A 20,714-nucleotide genomic window follows, 5' to 3' on the forward strand; every position below is an offset into this window, starting at 1 on the left:
CTTTTGCACTGCACCGTATGCATTATTTATCCTATAGTAACCCAATTCTACAAAACTACATTAGTAAAACAACCACAACAGTTGAATTAAACAGTAATTCAAAAGCAGCCTTTTTATTTGTTAAGTCTGTGAACGATGTAGCATATCAGCCTGCAATTTTGCCATTAACGATGATGATTTTCTGGGAAATTATTTGAAATGCTTAAAATGTAGCCAATAGAAGCGGGACAATCGATTGAAATATCGACAGTATCTATACTAAAGAATCGATACTAGTGCGATTGGATATATACTTCCTTTCTATCTTGTGCTTTGTTTCGTCTTGTACGTTCAGTATGTAGCCTACTGAATTTTATTAAATAAATAATTTTATGGGGAAATGGAAAAATATACCTCAAACATGAACTGTGAAAAATGCCTAAATCTTATTATGTTGAATGTCAACAAATTCAACCCTGATTTAAAATACACGTAAAGCTGAAATGCCTGTTTTGTTTTTGTATTAACAAATCATTGTGGAAAATCACAGGGGTTTAATGGTTATCAAAATGTTTTTAGAATTTGCAAATTGAATGTGATTCATCTGACACACTGCTCTCCACTACATAGGCGGAGTAGTAGCCCTTTATCGTCATAACATATACAACGAAATTATGGGTGCGCCACCCAACTACTGTGCAAAAAATATAAACAAACAAAACATGAAGATAAAAAGCAGACTGCGTCAACAGCATCTCTCATAAGCTGCCTTTATAGATTAAAAGTATTGGTTACCAGCCTTTAGCACAGCGCTAGAGGCCGACGACGAATATATTGGACACTCTAACAGGCTCGTTTTAGATACTGACATGTTTGCTAGTACTTTTTGCCTTCTTGTATTCTCAAAGTATCCCAACACACTGGTCGTCGTTTAAATAAAAGACTCATATAAAGAATGGTATTTAACGTGGCCTGTCTGCTAAAAGTGAGAGTGCTGGGAAACTTTTTTGCCTAGTGCTGAGACAGTGAACCGCAGCCATGATGATGCGACTACTGCAGGCGGAGTCTGCTGCTGGCCTGAACCTCTTTTTCACTCCGCTGTCCTGTCATCGGGTTGGGTGTGGTTTGCAGGGTACCGTTAGCAGGAAATCCAGCTCGAGTCCATTTTACTTTAAGGCGAAACAAAGGAAAAACACCCCCCACTCGCGTAGGGTCGAAAATAGCTCTTCGCAGTCCAACGGAAAAAAGTGAGGTTTTGTTTCCTCGAGACGGGAAAGCGTTTGGTTGGCGCCGTTGTTCTGATGGGAAAAAGTTTTCTCCTGGTTTAGCAAACTGCTCTTTTTATTTAATAACTTCATAGAAAGCCTGAGCCGGACGTGAAAGAAAAGAAAGATGCCGAAAACGGTAAGGCTGAAAAGTACATTTATGTTTTTATGTCAGAAGCTACTTTGCTTTTTCTGTCTCTTTTTCAGTACGCGATTTTCATTAGGTGTGGGTGTTTCGCGTTGTTATTCACTAACAACAGTAAGATAAACTAAAGTGCATGTCCGATGGGTTTTACCGTGTTTAAAAATCTTTCGCATCCTTTCAAACTCACCCGAGGATTACTGTGGTACTTTCCGTTAGGTGTGTGCGCGTGCGCGCTTCCTACCCTGTGTTCACTAAAATTAGCGCCTTAAATCAAATCATTCATTCAGGGTGGAAGCCGCGTGCTATTAAAATGCTCTAGAGTTGTATATTTAGGCTTAAATTACACTTTTTATACTGTTTTTCTGCGGAGGTGTATCCTGGACTAGCAGCGAGCTAGTCCTTCTCAGGCCTCCCTCTCAGTCAGCTCTTAAGGATTTGAACTGTCAGCCAGGCCAGCTGTTATGGTCAAAACAGGAGCAAATGGAGGCAAATCTGCAAACGGATAGGAGGCAAAAGAGAAGACACAGAGAGCTTTTTTTAATGCTACATTGCGGAGGTTATTAAATAAAGGCAAAAATAACTGCTCTTGAAATGAAGGAGCACTCACAGATTTGTGCTGGTACTGGTGGAGCTCTGAACAAAGAAAATAAGGGGGTCCAGACCTACACCATTATAAAAGGCACAGCCCAATATTTCCGTGGATGCCTTTATCAGTGGACAAAAGAATTGAATGCGGTTTCAAACTCATCGGTTCTGCTCGGCTGGGTGAAGGTGTGTGGGGCTTTGATTCAGTGAAATGCTTTCTGAATGAAGAAGATAACAAAGAAGCTGCTGAATCTGTGTGCAGTCATTCTTCTTATCTGCACATTGTCCTGAGATACCCACGTGCACATTCTGAATGTAAAAGGGACATGATGCTACTAAAAGATTCACACATGACCAATGAGAAGGTGATCGGCATTATATAGCCTACAGAGTGATTCACATTTCACAGTGCAGATGCTGTAATTCATCGTAGTGCTATCATGTTTATCCCCAGATTGTGTGTGTCAGATTTTTATAAATAATAAACTATTATCTTACAGATTGGTTAATATAATACTGGATTAGTTTTATAGCTACTACCTGAGTATGATACCAAATTTATCACCTTTTACTAGTCATATATTATATTCAGGCCGGAAACATTCAATGTTACAAAGGAGAGAAAAAAAGCCTCCAAGTCTCGTACCTGCTTTCTTCCTGCAGTATTGTTTCTGCTCGTACTTCCTTGATATTTTTCCAAGTTGTCAACCAGAAAAAAATGTCAAGCATCCTGGCATTAAAAAGCCTTCACTACCCTCTTCTTCCCCAGAGGAATTCGTCTAATATCAGCATGTTTTTTTTTTTTCTTTTCTGCATGGAGGCATTTTTGGCACAACCAATCACTAGTTACTAGCATTTACTTAAATGGTATAATCAACACTTTCATTTATCAGGTGGTCAGGGAAGCAAAAATTACATTTAGTGTACCAGTCTTGAAAATTTATCTAGTCACCTCCCAAAGACCCATTGTGAGGAAAAAATGTTTCTCTTGAGTCACTACATAACTATTGAATTTCAATTGTATATTAGCAAAAAAAAAATCAAACATTTTTCTTTATGTTTTTTTTCTGCACATACATTTACTTACACTACTGATTATAACCCAAGTGCAGTTTGTAATAAATGTAGTTCAACTAAGAGCTTGCGTCCCACACAGACACAGATATTTGTCTTTGAAGTTGTTTCCTATAATGAATTGTTCACTTGCCATGCATTTTAGTCCATTGCTATGTATCAGTGTCTGTCTGCAGAGTGCAGCTGGGATGTTGTTAACCTCAGCAAAACCAGAGCCGTGTTTAAAGTAGCTGCTTTTGCAGTCACCAGTGGGAACCTCAAACACCTCAAAAGCACCTAAATGATAGTTACTGTCAAATCAGAAGAACACATTTTTGTCATGCTGTCAGTTAGAAAAGAGTAAACCAGTTGTTGGTCAGGAAGAAGCAGCAACATTTTCTCAAAATAAACAGCAGATTGTGGGTTTTTTATATTCATTATTGAACAGCATGCATTGTGCTGCCACTGCCAAAAGTATAATCATTGGAACTATAAGAAAATATATTCTATTCTATTTGTGTAGATGGAGTAAACCCTGTATGCACAGTAGCACAAAGGTGAACAGGTGCAATGGTTCAAACTCAGATGTGTGACACTCATCGGTTCATTTCCTTTCTCGTTAGCTAAAGGTGCTATGCAAAGATGCAACAGATGAGGAGCATTAAAAAAGGAAGTTAGATAAACTGATTCAGCAAATCAAGCGACTCTGTATCCAGCAAAAGTAAAAGTCATGTCCCCACAAAAGCTGCCTCTGGGATTCATAGATCGTTTTAAATTACCTGTTTTTTTAACCTAGTTTTTCAGACAGTTTATTTTTCCGGTGTTCAAGTTACATTTAATAAAGCTTAATGTCATTCAAAAGCAATAATTATTGCGAAGCTCAGCCTTTACAGGACTCCTTTTGGCAGTCCTTCAGTTTCCCTAGGAAGTCTTGTTATGACTCAAGGTTTCTGTACTTACATCAGTTCCTTTCTGGTAATTTCCTCGCCTGCAGCCTTATATGGACTTTCACATCACAGTCTGGCTGATCTCCTCCCTGCTTTCCTCCGCGTGGTCTTCAGATACCATGCCCCACTTTAGATTGCACTACAGCAGTGCAAAACCCTTTTTCAGAATTTTTCTGCATGTCTGTTGTTGCCACAGTTTTTTTGTTGTTCTTAGTTCCTAATGCAGCTCTGTTATTACACTGATTTTGTTTATGTGCTGCTGTTACATGGAATTGCAGCTTTTTGTCTGCTTTATCAAGAAGGTAACAGTAGCTTAAAATTATTTTTTAAATAGGCTGTATTTTCAGAAGCACAAAACAATTATCAGCTTTATTGCTAGAATTTCACCCCATGTTGTTACAAAGCAAAGGATTTTCCCACTCATGCAACCCCATGACGGTTGGTTCACTTACTTTCCTACCTGTTTTTTTCAACGCTAGAACCATTTCAGAGCTGGTACACTTTTTCATGTTAACTCCTTAGATTCAAGAAATGCACATATGGGCAGCTGTTACCACATAAAAATTAAGCATAACTTACCATTTTAGCTCGAATTGCAGGAATGATGACAGATCTAGCTTTCTCCTTGGAATGATCACATTTTTAACAAGCGTGTCTATGGAGACGTGGCAAATGGAAAGACCTGGAAGTATGCAAGTAGCAGGAGATTAAATATGGGTCTGTGGTGCACATAGCAGAGCAGATTAACAGTGTAGAGGTAGAGCTGGTGGACAAACTGCAATCAAAAGTTCACTTTTTAAAGGTTTCTCTTTGAAAGCTGTGGCAAATATCAAAGATCTGAACGTAAGTACTTTGTTGCTGGTCATGTAGTGTTCTGATTTGACATCCTTAATACTGTATTTGTTGTTGCTTATGAGCTAGCATTGGTTCTCAATAGACCAGTTTGATCTTATGCTGATTATTTGGTTAGCTTTGCCTCAGCTGACAACTGATAATTTAGTTTATTTTAGAACCACCCTAGCTTATTTGGATCTACACAAAGACGGACAAATCATAATTCCACACAAGTTGAACAGGTAGCATAGCAGTTCTACTGTACAGTGGCAACTTTCAGGACTTAACATTAGTCATCTGAAAAGATGTCAGGAATGGAAAATTTGTACTGCACTTTGACACATATTAACACCTCCATGCTATTGCCTAATCTCTGCACGTCTACATGGCTCTAACAATGTGCCAGAGAATACCTGACAAAGAAGACAAGTATGCATAAAACATACTTTAATCAGTTGGTGCTTGGGATTTCTTATTTTTGGATATTTTTTAGAGCAGACGGTAAATTCCATGATTGGCTCAGACAGATGTCACTCAGCAGTTTCACCAGATGACGAAGCAGCAAAACTAACAAAACTCTGTTCCAGTTTGCTTGCGCTGACATTTTAAAAATCAAATAAACAGTGGTCGTGGGAAACTGCTCTAAAAGACCCAAACTTGAGTGTGTTTGTGTGTGCGTGTTTGTACTCTCCCCTGGTTAGAAAGAAGAAACACGATCCTTTTTTTTCGACCCTCCTCTTCCTGTGACAGAGTTTGAATTTCTTTCGTTTAATGCTAATACCCGTAAGCACACAGTAAACCCAAAATAACCAGAAAAGAAGACTTGGTGACATTAACAATGAAGATACCCTTAAGGTTGTAATGAGGATTCAATTTTAAACTTATAATGGAGCTAAATTATTTCCATTTTCCTGTTAACTAACTGCAAACTCTAGTCAGAGAGTCATATGCTTATCATCTTGCCCACAAGTTTTTTATTTTATTTTCCACGCTTTGAGCGATAACATAACGAGATGTTAATTGTGAATCGCACAGGAAGTGGAAGTCATGACATTTTCGCACATTTTACCATTTCAAATGTCGCTTTAAACAACCTGAACTGTTAATGTTCCGTGTTCGTTGTAATAGAACCAGATTCAAAGCTTTTGTTGGTTCAGAATGAGTGATTGATCAATTCATGTTAGCATATCTGATGGAAGTGAGAGCATTTATAGCCATTTGGTAAAACTAAAATGTCTCTCATGCTTGAGTAAAGAAGGAAAAAATGCATTTCACCTGAATGGATTGGAATCTGAATTGCACTCTGGTTGCCCCTGACATCCTCAGTTTATCTGTCAGATACACCAAACTGTAAATCGGGTTGCGGTGGAGCCAGCAGTAGCGTTTCTCTGGCAACCAAGAGGATGCTTTGTTAAGCAGTTGTTGACTTTAGATGCTGACATTGTGTGACTCTCATGCATGGCATGACTCAGATGTATGACTCAGAATTATCAATGTGCAGTTGCTATGGTTATTGGGGTAAACACTGAAAGAATGGCATGTTCTGATGCATGTTTCTCATTGTTATAAATCAGTTGTAAAATAAGCCAGGCTTATCGTACACTCTGATAGTGACCTTCTTTAAAAACCCCTCTGCTCTTTCACGTCAAAGAACTGTTAGTCCAGAGCCTAGCTCATTCCTACTTGTTCCAGGAACCACTTAGGATTATCTTCTTTATCGTCTCAGCTTGTATTGGACAGATTGTAGTTGTGAGCAACACATGGAGATAACTCTTGTGTGGGAATGTAAGGCAGAAGTTGAATTCTGGCATGTCAGTGGGGCTGTATCTAAAGATTAAATTTACTGAAGCTCTCTTGTGACTTGAAACCTTACAGGGTTAAACTAGCTGGCACTTAGTTTTTTTTTTCTTTAAAATAAGTAATTGCAGTCATTGCAAAAAGGGCTGCCGCAAACGATTATTTTGATAGTCGACTAGTCACAGATTATTTTTGCGATTAGTCGACAAATCAGATCATGCATCCATTGGACGTAAAATGTACAGTTTATTGCACCAGCATGCATCTGCTCTTAAATAACTATCATTAGCTTACAGCTTTAAGTGTTTAAGGCAGTGGTTCTTAACCTGGGTTCGATCGAACCCTAGGGGTTCGGTGAGTCGGTCTCAGGGGTTCGGCAGAGCCTCCGCCATGACATGCATGGCTCATTTTGTGCACCAGTAAAAAAAAATCACATTTTATTTTTCACTAAAGAGGGGTTCAGTGAATGCGCATATGAAGCTGGTGGGGTTCGGTACCTCCAACAAGGTTAAGAACCACTGGTTTAAGGTATGTGCTAACTAAAAATAAAGGCAAGATGATAATTTATTAAATTTGAATGAAATCTGCAGATTGTTTCGGTGAAGTTTAATAAACTCAGCCATCTGCTCCTTGCTATCTAAAATATAACAGAACACCGGAGTATATTCTGGAGAATCTCACACTTCTGATAATCAATAATATACGGAGCCCCGCAGGGGACATGGGAGGGGGAAAAAAATTAGGGAGAAACAAAAAAAATTAGGGAGAAAAAAAAAATTAAGACTGACTTTTGCGAGATCTCGCAAAACAAACTCGGGATCTCGCAAAAGTATTGCGAGATCTCGCAAAAGCTTTAGCCGCATTCTTCGGAGGCCGCCAGCTCGAAGCCGACCGGGAGGTCGAGGCACGATGTGCCGGGAAAGCGGTGTTCCTCCCGGCTGTAGTAGGTCTCGACTTCCCGTTAGCTTCGAGCTAGTGGCCGCCAGCTCGAAGCCGACCGGGAGGTCGAGGCACGATGTGCCGGGAAAGCGGTGTTCCTCCCGGCTGTAGTAGGTCTCGACCTCCCGTTAGCTTCGAGCTAGTGGCCGCCAGCTCGAAGCCGACCGGGAGGTCGAGGCACGATGTGCCGGGAAAGCGGTGTTCCTCCCGGCTGTAGTAGGTCTCGACCTCCCGTTAGCTTCGAGCTAGTGGGTGTCAGATCTCCAAAAACGTCGGAGCTCTTTTGCAAATATGTGATGTCTTGTAAACCGAGCAGGTATCTGACGTTTACACAACTACATTCACGCCTCAAAATATCTTAAAAGTGTATTTTGTGACCCAGAAAGAGTAATATTACAACTAAGTAGCTGCCGCCATTGTTGGAATTCAACTTTCGCGAGAAAGTTTTGCGAGATCCGAGTTAGTTTTGCGAGATCTCGCAAAAGTCCGTCTTAATTTTTTTTTTCTCCCTAATTTTTTTTTTCTCCCATGTCCCCTGCGGGGCTCCGTATTTATCAGGAACATAAAAAAAAAAAAAAAGCCAAACAATAACATTTTTAAGTTATCTAAGTGACTTATATATCATGTTTAACCTGAGTAGTGAAAGACGGCGGTGGGTTTGAAAACGATTTGCCGGGAGTCCGGTGTTCTCACCGGCTCTAGTGAGCCTTGCCCCCGGCTAGCTATCGAGCTAGTGGGTAACAGACGTCTCCGAAAACGTCGGAGCGCTTTTCAAAATATGTGGTGTCTTGATAAACTGAGCAGATATTTGACGTTTACACAGTTACATTCTCGCCCGAAAACATGTTAAACGTTTATTTTGTGACCTAGAAAGAGTAATATTAAAACTAACTATCTGCCGCCATTGTTGGAAACTGAGCAGGGCCGCGCTATGAATTCTGGGACATAACTTCTTCTTCTTCTTCGGGGTTTAACTGCAGCTGGCATCCTTGTACATGCAGTGCTGCCATCTTCTGTTTCAGTCCGTTATTACACTCTTAAATCCTACTACTTATTCCTGCGTCTTTTGCGATCTTACAAAGCTTCAAACGAGGCGTCGACTATTAAATTAGCCGTCGACGTAATCGTGACTAGTTGACTAATCGTGGCAGCCCTAATTGCAGCAAATGCTCTCCGGTGACCTCTGTTTCTGCTGATTTAGTAACATGTTTGTTAAATCGAAATTGAATATACAGAGGGGATTTAAAAAAAGATTTTGCTAAGGAAGCTTGATGAACCTAGAAAAATTAGTGACAGACTGCTTGCATCACTGTGTCTTCACTCAATATTTAACACCACGTTTAATTTAGTTTTCATCAGTTTTGCTTCCTCTTACTGACAAGGCAACCCAGATGTTTGGCCCCAGTTAACTTTCAGGTTAACTGCTCATCACCCCATTGCCATTCAGTGGCTGTACAATTGTAAGACACGTGCACACTTTTTACTTACGATAGTTGCGTCCTTTTTTTTTTTTTTTCATTCTTTGTGGTTAGTGCAGCTTTCTGTATTCAGTAAGCCCAACAGCTCTCACCTGCTACGTGCGTTTTCAGCATTACAGTTAGCTTGGTACAGTTTGAACAAACATGCCATTAAGATGAAATTAGTGAAAAAATTGCAGACTTTTAGGATTACCGTGACATTTCTGATAACTAAATTATATTCAGCCTCAATCAAACTCATTATTTGGTCACAAAAGTGAATGTTAGACCCACTAAACATCACAATGTTGGCATTGTCACCCTTAGCATATGTGTATCTGATAATTCTTTGTTAAATAACTAATATTGTGTTGTGAGTCCAGCATGGCTTGAACAGTTGTTGGTAAGTCAAGGCATTAGACCTTTGATTTGAGTCTGGAAAAGTATTATTTTTGTAGCATTCAGCTGTGGTATTACATTAAAACAAATATAAATAAAATAACACAGATTAGCTCATACGTTTCAGACAGTCAGTGAAGTGGCAGATTGTTATAAGCAGCTTCACATGACATACAGTAAAGCTTTAAACAAGTCAGTAGTCATCAAATACACCCGTGTGACAAAATCGGTCACAGATGTGTTTCTCAATGTGAAATGTACGAGTTTGGGATTTTATTTTTGCAGTATCGCTTTGGTGCGATTAAAAAAAGAGCTAAGAGAAAGTCATGGAAACATGGCACGTGGGCCAGAACAGGGTGTTTTTCAGCATGTGCTAATAATAGTGTGTTAAGTGTTTTTGAGCCCTGGCCATGAGAGACACACCCTAACTAGGCAGAAAATGTATAAGCGTAGTTCCCTTTTCTTGCAAGATTAACTATTTTGATTCAGGAAATGAAACTGCTTAGACACCATCAGGGTGGCCACAAACTGAACTCTTATCTGCTCAAATATAAAAAAGTGTATCGCCTAAAGTTCATAACTGGAAGCTTAACAACTCCTGTGTCTAGACGATTCTAGACTGCAGTGTTGGCATTCAGAGTGGGCCCAGATTTAAGGTTTCTCCTCAGCTCTTAACTGCCTGGGATGGCAGGAAGTGACAGTGGGGCATGTGTCCTGAGCAGTAAATAGGGTCCTGCTGACATGGATGGGAAAGAACGCAACTCTAATCAACCCCGCAACTAGGAAATAATACATACCATTGTTGTTCAGGGCAGGCGTGGGCCTCTGCCTGCACAGTTATTTCCCAATAGACATGCATGCTGGTGTTTCTTTTTTCTTTTTCTTTTTTTCCCTAGTCTCTAAGAGGGCACAATAAATGAGGGATTCCTGCACAGCCTACTGAGTACATACTTTTTTCTTTTTCTTTTCTTGCCACCTTCTGAGCAAGCTTTTCCAAAGAAAAGGTTAAATAAATGTGTTCAACTTCAGACATATGATTTTGTAAGACACAGATATAACAATTTGTCTAACTAAGGCGTGCCTCGTTTACTGAATAACCCAGGGTAGCAAAGTGTGATACCTGAAAAAGAGATCGAGCTAAAGTTCTGTCTACAAACCGATCTTGTTAAATCCTGCTACACCAGACAGGTTGTCTGATGCATGACAGGATGTGCACATCTCTCATGAGAGCTCAGTGTTTAACAGTCATGCCTCACAGGGCCCGACCACCAAAGGATGTGGTTACTTCCTGTAGATAAGTTCTTGACTGAGACAGAGCCAGATTGGTACATTCGTCGTAACCCTGAGATGCAGTCTTTTCTAAATTTCAGAATAAAATAGTAAAAAGGTAATTGGACTGCAGTGTTACTTTGTTCTCCAGCAGGACTGGGAGATGTGTGCACACTTTTATTGCAGGCACATTTAATGAATTCTACAAGAGTGCCACACATTTTGAGATGCTACACTTGTTAAAGATGGTCGCCATTAAATGGTTTGCATAGAATGACACAGTTTTTAATGCACGAGAGCTTATATATTGCATAGAGTTTGCTTTTTATTGTTCGGTAAAGACCGTATATTAACACAGAGGGGTTTCTAAATCAAATGAGCGAGTACCTTTTGACAGTGGGAAGGAAAAACTCGCTTTTAACAGGAAGAAGGCTCCAGCAGATCCAGGCTCAGGGAGGGGCAGCTGTCTGCCACGACCTGTTGGGAGTGAGGGGAGGGAGACAGGTTAATAATAACTAATGATTAAATGCAGAGTCTCATAATGTTTAAGAGAAGAACAGAATATCTAATTTTGTCTATTCTCTATTTACCAAGAAATGATATGGTACAATCATTTCAATGATACAATGATAGTACAATGATACTCAAAATACTGTCTTTTTTTATTTGCATATTTGAAAAAGTTTTTTTTCCTTTCCTCTGTTCCTCAGATTAGTGTAAGAGTTACCACTATGGATGCCGAACTGGAGTTCGCCATTCAGCCCAATACAACAGGAAAGCAACTCTTTGACCAGGTATGAGAAACTGTTTCCTCTAGCCAGCACTTAAGTTACCATTAAACATAAATGATGACTCTTTGACAAGTACTGTGGTGGGGTTTAGTACTCCTATTTCTGGAAAATGCCGGGAGATTATTATATATTATTATTATTATATATTATTTTCATGGCTATTAATTTTTTTTATTTTTGGCTGATGATCTTTGAGTCTTCTAAAATAATTTTAAATGTGAAAAATCCAATGACAGATTCTTAAAGGCTGCTGTTTGATTTTTGTTTTGTTTTTATATGACTGATTAAAATCTAAAAACAATACATTTGAAATTAGGAAAGCAGTAAATCTTTGTGGCTGAAACCCCTTAAATAACAGAATAAAACAAGGGAATTATATTTCATATTTTTATTTTTGTTGCTGTTTTTATTTAAAGGTTGTGAAAACCATCGGCCTACGAGAGGTTTGGTACTTTGGACTCCAGTACCAGGACACAAAGGGTTTCTCTACTTGGCTGAAGCTCAATAAGAAGGTGAGCTCCTCAGTACTCAGTACACTTCATTCACTGGGCCGTCTTTTTTCAAGCGTGAACTGCGCTTTTTGATCTCGAGTCCACAAACAGAAGCATAACCTCTACCCTCTCACCCGTGTCGGATCATATTTTAGGTAACAGCCCAGGATGTGAGGAAGGAAAGCCCGCTGCTGTTTAAGTTCCGTGCCAAGTTCTTCCCCGAGGATGTCTCAGAGGAGTTAATCCAGGATGCCACACAGCGGCTATTCTTCCTGCAGGTAAAGGAGGGAATCTTAAATGATGACATCTACTGCCCTCCAGAGACGGCGGTCCTTCTGGCCTCCTACGCGGTGCAGGCCAAGTATGCCGACTACAATAAGGAAGTCCACAAACCAGGCTATTTGAGCAGTGAACACCTGCTTCCGCAAAGGTAACGCGGGCTTTATTGCCACTTCAATATGCAGGTTCACGTGAAACATTCCTGACATGTTTCTTTAACACTTGGGCCTCTCATGTTCTCAGAGTCCTGGATCAGCACAAGCTCAACAAGGAACAGTGGGAAGAGAGGATTCAAGTGTGGCATGAAGAGCACAAGGGCATGATGAGGTGATCAGCGACACACGTGTTCCCCAGCACACACACAAACACGTGAAAGAGAGGACGGTTGCCTAAAATATGGATATTTGTGAAATTATTGCATAGAGATGCAATAATTTCACAAATATCCATATTTGATGTGAAAATGTGTAGCTTAAACTTTCCATTATCATTGTGCACACTTATTTTTTCTGCCACTTGACTACAATGTAGTCTTCAGTGACTACATTAGGGTAGCCACAGCTTATATACACACTTCATAACCTACTAAAACATAAGACTGTTGAGGAAGTTATTCCTAGTTGAATTACCTTGTTGTTCTCTGTTGCTACAGTTTCTTCCCTCTTCTGTCATTTCCGTGAATTTGAGATAGAGCTAACTGAGAGTGTGTTACCACGACCTTTGTGTTGACTCACAGGTGCTCTGAAAGTTTGTTACTGGCCTTGAGTAACTGCAGTTTGTTGATCTGAGTACTGTTTGTGCCACTGACATTTTTAGTATATGCTTTATTGAAGACAGTAGTGAATGTCCTTTATTGGCTTCCATATGTGTTTCATCAGTCAGGTTAGCTTGTCGTAGATAAACAGTAAACACAGCCTAGATTCATTATGTTTCCCCAGTTGCTCTGTTGATCAGTTAAGTTTCATAGTTCAGGTAAGGTTAAAAAAGAGGTATAACCCGCTCAACCACACATCCTGAAAGCTCTGCATTTGAGCTTTGGCCTCTGCAGCCGGTTAGAACAGTGCAAACAGCACGCCACGCTCTGACTGTGAATTCTTCTTTTAGCAAAAGTTAAAGACGTCTTATTTGTCCACAGAGAGGAATCCATGATGGAGTATCTGAAAATTGCTCAGGACCTCGAGATGTACGGAGTCAATTACTTCAACATCAAAAATAAGAAGGGAACAGAGCTGTGGTTGGGAGTGGATGCTTTGGGTCTCAACATTTATGAACAAAATGATAAGTAAGTGTTTCCACAGAAGGGTTTGTGTTTCGCAAAAGGTACACTGTGCAGTGCTGACCAAGCATTTTTGTTGTCTTACAGAATGACGCCCAAAATTGGATTTCCATGGAGTGAAATAAGAAACATTTCCTTCAATGACAAGAAGTTTGTTATCAAACCAATTGACAAGAAAGCACCTGTATGTTAACATAATGTTATGTTATTTATATTTAAGAATAATATTAATATTAACATGTAACAATAAGACATTTTAAATGTTTCAAATGTTTCCATTGCAGGACTTTGTATTCTATGCTCCAAGGCTGCGCATCAACAAGCGTATTCTGGCTCTGTGCATGGGTAACCATGAGCTCTACATGCGCCGCCGCAAGCCCGACACTATTGAAGTGCAACAGATGAAGGCGCAGGCTCGGGAGGAAAAGAATCTCAAGAAGATGGAGAGGTAGGACCGAAATGGAACCAAACAAAAAAACCTACAAATATTTTACACATGGATTGTGTGAGTTCTGTTCCAAAGATGCAATAATAAATGCAGTCTGTTATAGGATATTGTAACAGTTATAGAAAGATTACTAGCTTTATTTTCAAATACTAAATAAAATGGGGTGATTATCTGCTCTGCTTTTGAAACATTTCTGTACAATCATCCTGTAACGATTTCGTTTTCATTAGAGCTGTGCTGGAAAATGAAAAGAAGAAAAGAGAACTTGCAGAGAAGGAAAAGGAAAAGATCGAAAAGGAGAAGGAGGAATTGATGGAGAGGTTAAAGCGGATTGAGGAGCAGACGAGAAAAGCTCAGCAAGGTGGGGAAGCTGTGAGAGTTCAAGAAAAGCTGCCTGTAATGAATGATGACAATGTTTTCCTCACATGATGCTTACCCTTAATTCTTGTGTGTGTGTGTCCACAGAGCTGGAGGAGCAAACGCAGAGGGCTCTGGAGTTGGAGCAGGAAAGGAAGCGTGCTCAGGAGGAGGCTGAACGCCTGGAGAGTGATCTTAAGAGTGCTGAGGATGCCAAGATGGCGCTGCTGCAGCAGTCAGAGAACCAGATGAAGAACCAGGAGCACCTGGTTAGTGTGTTAGCCAGTGTGATTAGACACTGACACTTAAAAAACTGCAATAATGTGTGTACTGATGCTTCAAATATGATGTTCTTTTAGGCCACAGAGCTGGCTGACCTGACTTCCAAGATTTCCCTGCTGGAGGATGCCAAGAAGAAAAAGGAAGAAGAAGCATTAGAGTGGCAGCAGAAGGTGTGGCTTGACTTTTCCTTAGTTTGCTATTCAAAACTGATAACATAAAAATATGGCAATATGCCAATAGTGGAAATGCTGTCTATATAGAAAACACGTTAACAGATATTTGCATATGCAGTTGCAGAACTCAGTTTGTTCTTCCTGGTTTTCTAGTTAAAACAAAAAAAACAAAGAAAAAAAGGAAACTTGTGCTTTACTGCCATCTTGTGGTGAGAACTGATCTTTTGTGGTTCTGTAACTAGGACACTATGAAGAGAGAAAAATATTATTTTAGTAATTTTGGAAATGTAATTGGAAAAGCAAAAAAAATGGATGGACAAAAAGTGAAAGGAAGAAGAAAAGATTCAACTGTTAGACTTAAAAGCCTTTTTGTTCATTGATAATCGAAGTCAGTGTAACTATGGCAGGAAGAAGTTAATCAGAGTTGTGCTGGTCACATTGCCCCTCCTCTGTGACATAGTCAGGACAGGCATTCCTGGGGTCTTTTTGTTGTGTGGGTTTGGGGGAGGGTTAAACTCTCCCAGCCTGCCTCTTGTCTTTTTTGGTAAAAAAAAATCCTGCGTGCCAGCCCTTTCTTTTTTTTTCTTTTTCTTTTTTTTAGCCCATGTGACTCATGGTGTTTGTAGTGATGATGGATGTCTTTGTGTGAGGGAAATCCTGTTCACCCTTTTTAAACCATTGTGATTTTCTGCCTTGTAAAAACCAGTTGTGCAAACTGGTGGTTTCAGTATTGTGTGAATTTTTGGAAAAAATAGTAGTTAAAATTCCAGTCTTACTCATAGCTGGTTTTTGACTCATAGCTGGTTTTTGACTCATAGCGCCTCGGGTAAGAAGCACTCGGTTTTATATTGAATTTCCTGAAGGGATTTCCTAATAAAAATATCCAAGATATATAGCTTGGGTGGAGAGAAACCAAAACAGGAAACCAAGAGCCTGGCTATGCATTTCTCCTCTACTGCATGCTGTAGGAAAAATGGCAATACAGAAATATCAGTTAAGCTCCCCCCACTTTTGTCATTTTCATTAGACATTAAATAAGGGTAATTTCTAAAACACCTAACTTTTATTTCTATATTTGCTCAGGCTACGACAGTGCAGGAGGACCTGGAAAAGACCAAAGAAGAGCTTAAAAACAAAGTGATGGTACCTCAGGAGCCCCTAAACGCAGAGAACGAGCATGATGAGAATGATGAGAGCAGCGCCGAAGCCAGCGCCGAGTTAACAGGTGCTGCCACGTACAAGGACCGCAGCGAGGAGGAGAGAATGACTGAAGCCGAGAAGAACGAACGCTTACAGAAACATCTACTTGTAAGTCCTTGGAATTTTTTTAATAAACATTAAAACAATACAAATAATAAAGTGACAAAGTAAACGTTGTTCAAATAAAGTTGGTAGGCTGCCACTGTTTTTTGTCACGTTTCACTCTGGGACTGTAAGAGAAACATGACACACAAATTATTATATTTTCCTGTTAATGTAGAACATTTGGAAGCCAAGTTAGCTTTTACACTGTTTAATGCTTCAGTTTTGTTGAAATGGGAGCTTTACTGGCCTCTTGAACTTCCTCCCAAAGTGCTGTTCGGTGTTGTGAATGCCAAATACTTCAGCTGCTAGTGTGGGGAGGGGCTGCGTGCCTGCTTGTCTGTATTTGTGAAGCATTAAAGGGAAAGCAGTGCTGTGTGAAGTTGTGTGTCAGATTGAGAAGGCGAAGCCAACACTTTTGGTACTGATACTGTTGCAAATGAGTATTTAATCCAGTATTTTCTAGTATTGATTAGTATCTAAGTATTTTTTTGGTTGTTTCTTTGACTACTGTTGACACAATTTTAAGTAGCTTTAGTCAACTAAAAATAAAGAATGCGCATAATTAAGTCATGCTACTAAAGCAGTCAGATGACTGTATGTAGATACGTGTATGTGTCATACAGCTTCATTATTACAGTCAGATGTAAAGATTTCATACATTTTTACCCTTAAAAATCGTGATTCATACCCGATTCAAATAGATTCAAACCAGTTTGTGATGCACAGCAGTCTTCCCTGGGTGGTCTGCTGTTTTTGAATGTTCAGTCAAAGTCCGCTTCTGACCACAGTGGTTCTGCATTTTATCGTGGAGTTGTAAACCTGTGAACTTGAGAATAAACATCAACTTCTGTAGAACCCAGAAAAAAGGAGCAAGGAAGGAAGTCCACAGTGTCGGAGCCTGAAGGTATCAGAGCAGGAGGGAAACTAGTAGCATGCTTCTCATTATTTTTAACTTTGATGGGGTTGAGCACTGGGAATTTGGTCACTCAGGGTCTGACAGATGCTGATTTCTACCATAACAATCTGAGATGTCTGTGGGAGCAACTTTAGAGAAATGCACTCATGGTTGCACTGTCTGATGGTGCCACAAGGCAAAAACAGGGATCAAAATATGCTGACAGAGGTGGCCTGCAGAAGGAAATGGGAGGATATAAATCAAATATAATTCTTTTTGATATTTTATTGGCAAAGTGAAGGAACATTATGATTACATCTCGTAAGAACACACAGTCAGCTAGGGATTCTTGTTTTAAAGTAGAATAATGAGGTTGATCCAGGTAAGAGTAATCCCCTCATTTAAGTCTGAATCCCTTTGAAAAACAGGTTTTAAAAAGCAGAAATAAGTGAGTAGAATGTCAATTTTGAGCCAATTAAGCGACTTACTGGTTGATGCAAGAACATGGGTAAAACACCATGACATTACACAACGAGTCGCACATGTTAACTGTAATTTTATAATACTTGTAACCTTCTTTCCAGGCTTTAAGCTCAGAGCTGGCCAACGCCCGGGATGAGAGCAAGAAAACGGCAAATGACATCATTCATGCAGACAACATGCGAGCAGGACGTGACAAGTACAAGACCCTCAGGCAGATCCGGTCAGGAAACACCAAACAGCGTATCGATGAGTTTGAATGCATGTGATGTCTGCATTCACCAACGCAAAAGCCCACAGAGCTGGGCCTTTCTGCCTGGACTGCAGTCCTGCCTCACTTTAGCTGTTTTCTCTGTACCCAAATAAAGTCAGATCCACCAAATGACGTTGCTGCAAAAGCACAGCATGTTGTACAAATGTGGATCTGGAAGGTTCTGTTTGTTACCATTTCTTACTTTGAATTTTAGACAAGTCACTGGTTGAAAAGGGACATACTGTATTTTATTAGTACATTCCTCACTAGGGGTATGTGTAGCATATTAGTAACGGGCTCACGCCTCATTTCATGACACATTGAGCAAGCAACTTTTAGTTTGTTTTATCTCTTTCACATTTTTATATCATCATTTCTAAATAAAAGCTGTAGAAATCCATTTAATTTTGTGCCATTCACAAATCCAAATTGTGCCATAAGCCATTTGCACTTGATTCTTTACAGCAAGCTGGATATTTTACTTTTTTTTTTTTTAGAAATAATGCTTTTCTGCAGTTTAAAATTAATTGCACTGCAATCTATACGAGCAAATGCAAATAATATAAATAAATTGTTTGTATGGAACAAAAAACAGCAGCAGTATTATTAATATTTTCTATTATTATTATTATTTTGAAAATTCACAGTTTATTTACTAATTTTACTGCACTCAGAATCATCCAGCAGTTAAAAGTCACAGTATTTACAGCCTACTGGCAATGTGATATGAAGGATCTAAGGATTTTTGTCTTTTTTTTTTTTCCATTTTCAGTTCTACACTTTCAGCTGTGTGGCTGAAAGTGTAGAACTTGCTGTTGAAGCTTAAGCAAACAAATGTCTAACTGTGCCCAGAGACGGAATAAACTTGGTATGTCATTTGCAAATCTCATATGTTGTAACAATCCAGTTGTTTGAAGAATCCAAATTTAGTTTAACGTATACGCTGCAACTTGTTTTTTCCTCATGCTCAGACATCAAAAGAGAAGGTAGCACTGATATGCACATCTACATATGCTGACCTACATACGCTGAAGAAAGAAGCAAGGCTGAAATTTGACCTGCAAATTAAATCTGATTGAAATTTGTAGAAATTATCAGCTGCATTTAACCATTAAAATATTTTTTTTAACCATCATCATCAAGTCTTTGCTCTTTTACTTATCACTGAGGATGTTTTTTGGTTATTATAGTGATTATTGTTTTACCCAGTACAGCAATGGTAATTGTAACTTGTGAAGTTGGCTTCTATTGTTAAACACATAGTCATCTGTAAAGGTGAAAGCTGTAGTTTAATCTTAAAACAAGCAATGCGTAAAATAAAACAATTTCGTCAGACATGCACTGGAAAAATCAGTTTACCTTTTTACAAGTGAGTCAAATTATACTGTCCCACATGGGCACATTCTCCGAAGCATGCATTTTTATATACTGTATGTATTTAATGACATTTGTGTGTTTTTGTATTTGGGATTTTTCAAATGTGATACAATTATGTAAGGTCTAAGAGAGACACACCTTAGGATATTTTTGTAATGTAGAAAACTAGGAGTACTTGTCAACAATACCTGCTTTCAAAGGAACAGCATTTTTTAAAGACAGCGTTTTGTAAGTGGAAGAACCAGATGGTACAGGACATTCTTTTAAGGGTGCGTTAAACCATTGAACCTTTTTTTTTTTTTTTAGAAATTAGTATTTGATTTCTTTTTCACATTTCAAATTAAGCCCAAATTTATTTTAGTGATAAATATTTCTGATTATTTTATTTTGATGTCTTTTAGTGAAAGAAAAAAAGACACATTTTGATCAGCAGTGTAGTTTTACTTGTTTTATGTGCCATGAAAACAGATCAAAGGATTGCTGCTACAGATTCCTTTACATGCCTTGAATAGTAACTTTTGTGATCCTTGCAGTTTGTGTTTTACCCCAAAGTTTGTGTGTTAGCAGCCTAATTTGAAATTTAGTCGTCATAGGTGATAACTCATTAAAAGATGCTTGTCTTGTCTCAAAAAGGAAAATAATGTTGACTTATAAAACCATTGACAGACAGTGCCTTGCCCAGTTTGTTCATGAGATCTTGCTGCTTAAAGTCTTCCTTTCACCAATAAATGAAATTTAGAATAAAGCTTTTTGTCTTCTTGTGTTGTCATTTTTCCTTTTAAATGTTTAGTGTATCTTTAAACCGAATGCAGTTCATTAAATATAAAAAAAGTACAAAGTAACCAAACAAAAAGTAAATCTCAAGTGTGTCCACAAGGTGGCTTACAAACTGTGAGTTTGAGCCACGTCACCATTCTGCACCAAGGGTGACATGGCAACAGTTCGAAAAGGATTCATTTTGTTCACACAAATTTTAGTGAAACATTTGATTACTGGATTATTATAAAGATCACATGAGTCTGTTTACATATCTGCACAATATGTTTAAATAATTAAAGAACTGTGTTTTAAACCAGAAGATTCTGGAGGTTATTATTTAATTTTTCACTCACTGAAATGTTTCCAAGAGTTGATTTTTACTGCTTAAAATAAAAAAGACTCAAATGCCACGTGTCACAATTTCAACATGGAGCATTCAGGCAAGCAAATAAACACCAATTTGCAGTTTCAACCTTTGAATGTGTGTGCAGAGTGCAGGAGGCACCTGTCTCCTCGATTAAATGTCTCCTTTTTAAATGTTCGATTAAAAATAAAACATTTCAAAAGAGCACATTTCCGGAGATGTGAGATCCTGCTGCCCGAGCGCAGCATTTAACATTTTGTTTCAAATTTGATAATCATTTGATAACCATGTGACAACTCAATACATTTTAATATATACAAGAAATCCAAATTCTACCAGTTGTAGTAGTATTGGTATAGTACTCTACACCAATGCTGATTTTTGGTAGATCACTAAATATTTCACAAAATAAATGAAGGTAACCTAATTTTCTGTTATTTTTGCAATAGGAAATTGAACAACTCTAAACACCAAAGGGAGGTGCTGTTTTTTTTAATCTCCAACTTCCCCTATAT

The 20,714-nt window shown here is 38.8% G+C and overlaps 1 protein-coding gene across 2 annotated transcripts; it reads left to right on the forward strand.

Moving 5' to 3' along the window:
• The first annotated feature begins 1,076 nt into the window (after positions 1-1,076).
• On the forward strand, positions 1,077-19,821 carry msna (moesin a). Of its 2 annotated transcripts, XM_005928495.2 has the most exons (13): positions 1,077-1,383; positions 11,380-11,463; positions 11,877-11,972; positions 12,107-12,381; positions 12,474-12,557; positions 13,366-13,512; positions 13,594-13,690; positions 13,791-13,954; positions 14,185-14,315; positions 14,420-14,580; positions 14,671-14,763; positions 15,850-16,074; positions 17,551-19,821. In XM_005928495.2, exons 1-13 carry the CDS (start codon positions 1,372-1,374, stop codon positions 17,713-17,715), a joined length of 1,734 nt encoding a protein of 577 aa, XP_005928557.1. In that variant the 5' UTR covers positions 1,077-1,371; the 3' UTR covers positions 17,716-19,821. The 2 variants fall into 2 exon arrangements, with proteins under 2 accessions (XP_005928557.1, XP_014191042.1); XM_014335556.1 differs by lacking the exons at positions 1,077-1,383; positions 11,877-11,972; positions 12,107-12,381 and having other exon boundaries at positions 11,405-11,463.
• Positions 19,822-20,714: the final 893 nt, after the last annotated feature.

This window comes from Haplochromis burtoni, unplaced genomic scaffold (genome assembly GCF_018398535.1).
Source record: "Haplochromis burtoni strain Fernald_Lab_line unplaced genomic scaffold, NCSU_Asbu1 Contig_115, whole genome shotgun sequence".
NCBI classification, from domain to species: domain Eukaryota; kingdom Metazoa; phylum Chordata; class Actinopteri; order Cichliformes; family Cichlidae; genus Haplochromis; species Haplochromis burtoni.

Coding starts and splice junctions, on each gene's coding strand:
- msna (XM_005928495.2), top strand. Junction 14,764..15,849: donor CATTAGAGTGGCAGCAGAAG/GTGTGGCTTGAC, acceptor ATATTTGCTCAG/GCTACGACAGTGCAGGAGGA. Junction 16,075..17,550: donor GCTTACAGAAACATCTACTT/GTAAGTCCTTGG, acceptor CCTTCTTTCCAG/GCTTTAAGCTCAGAGCTGGC.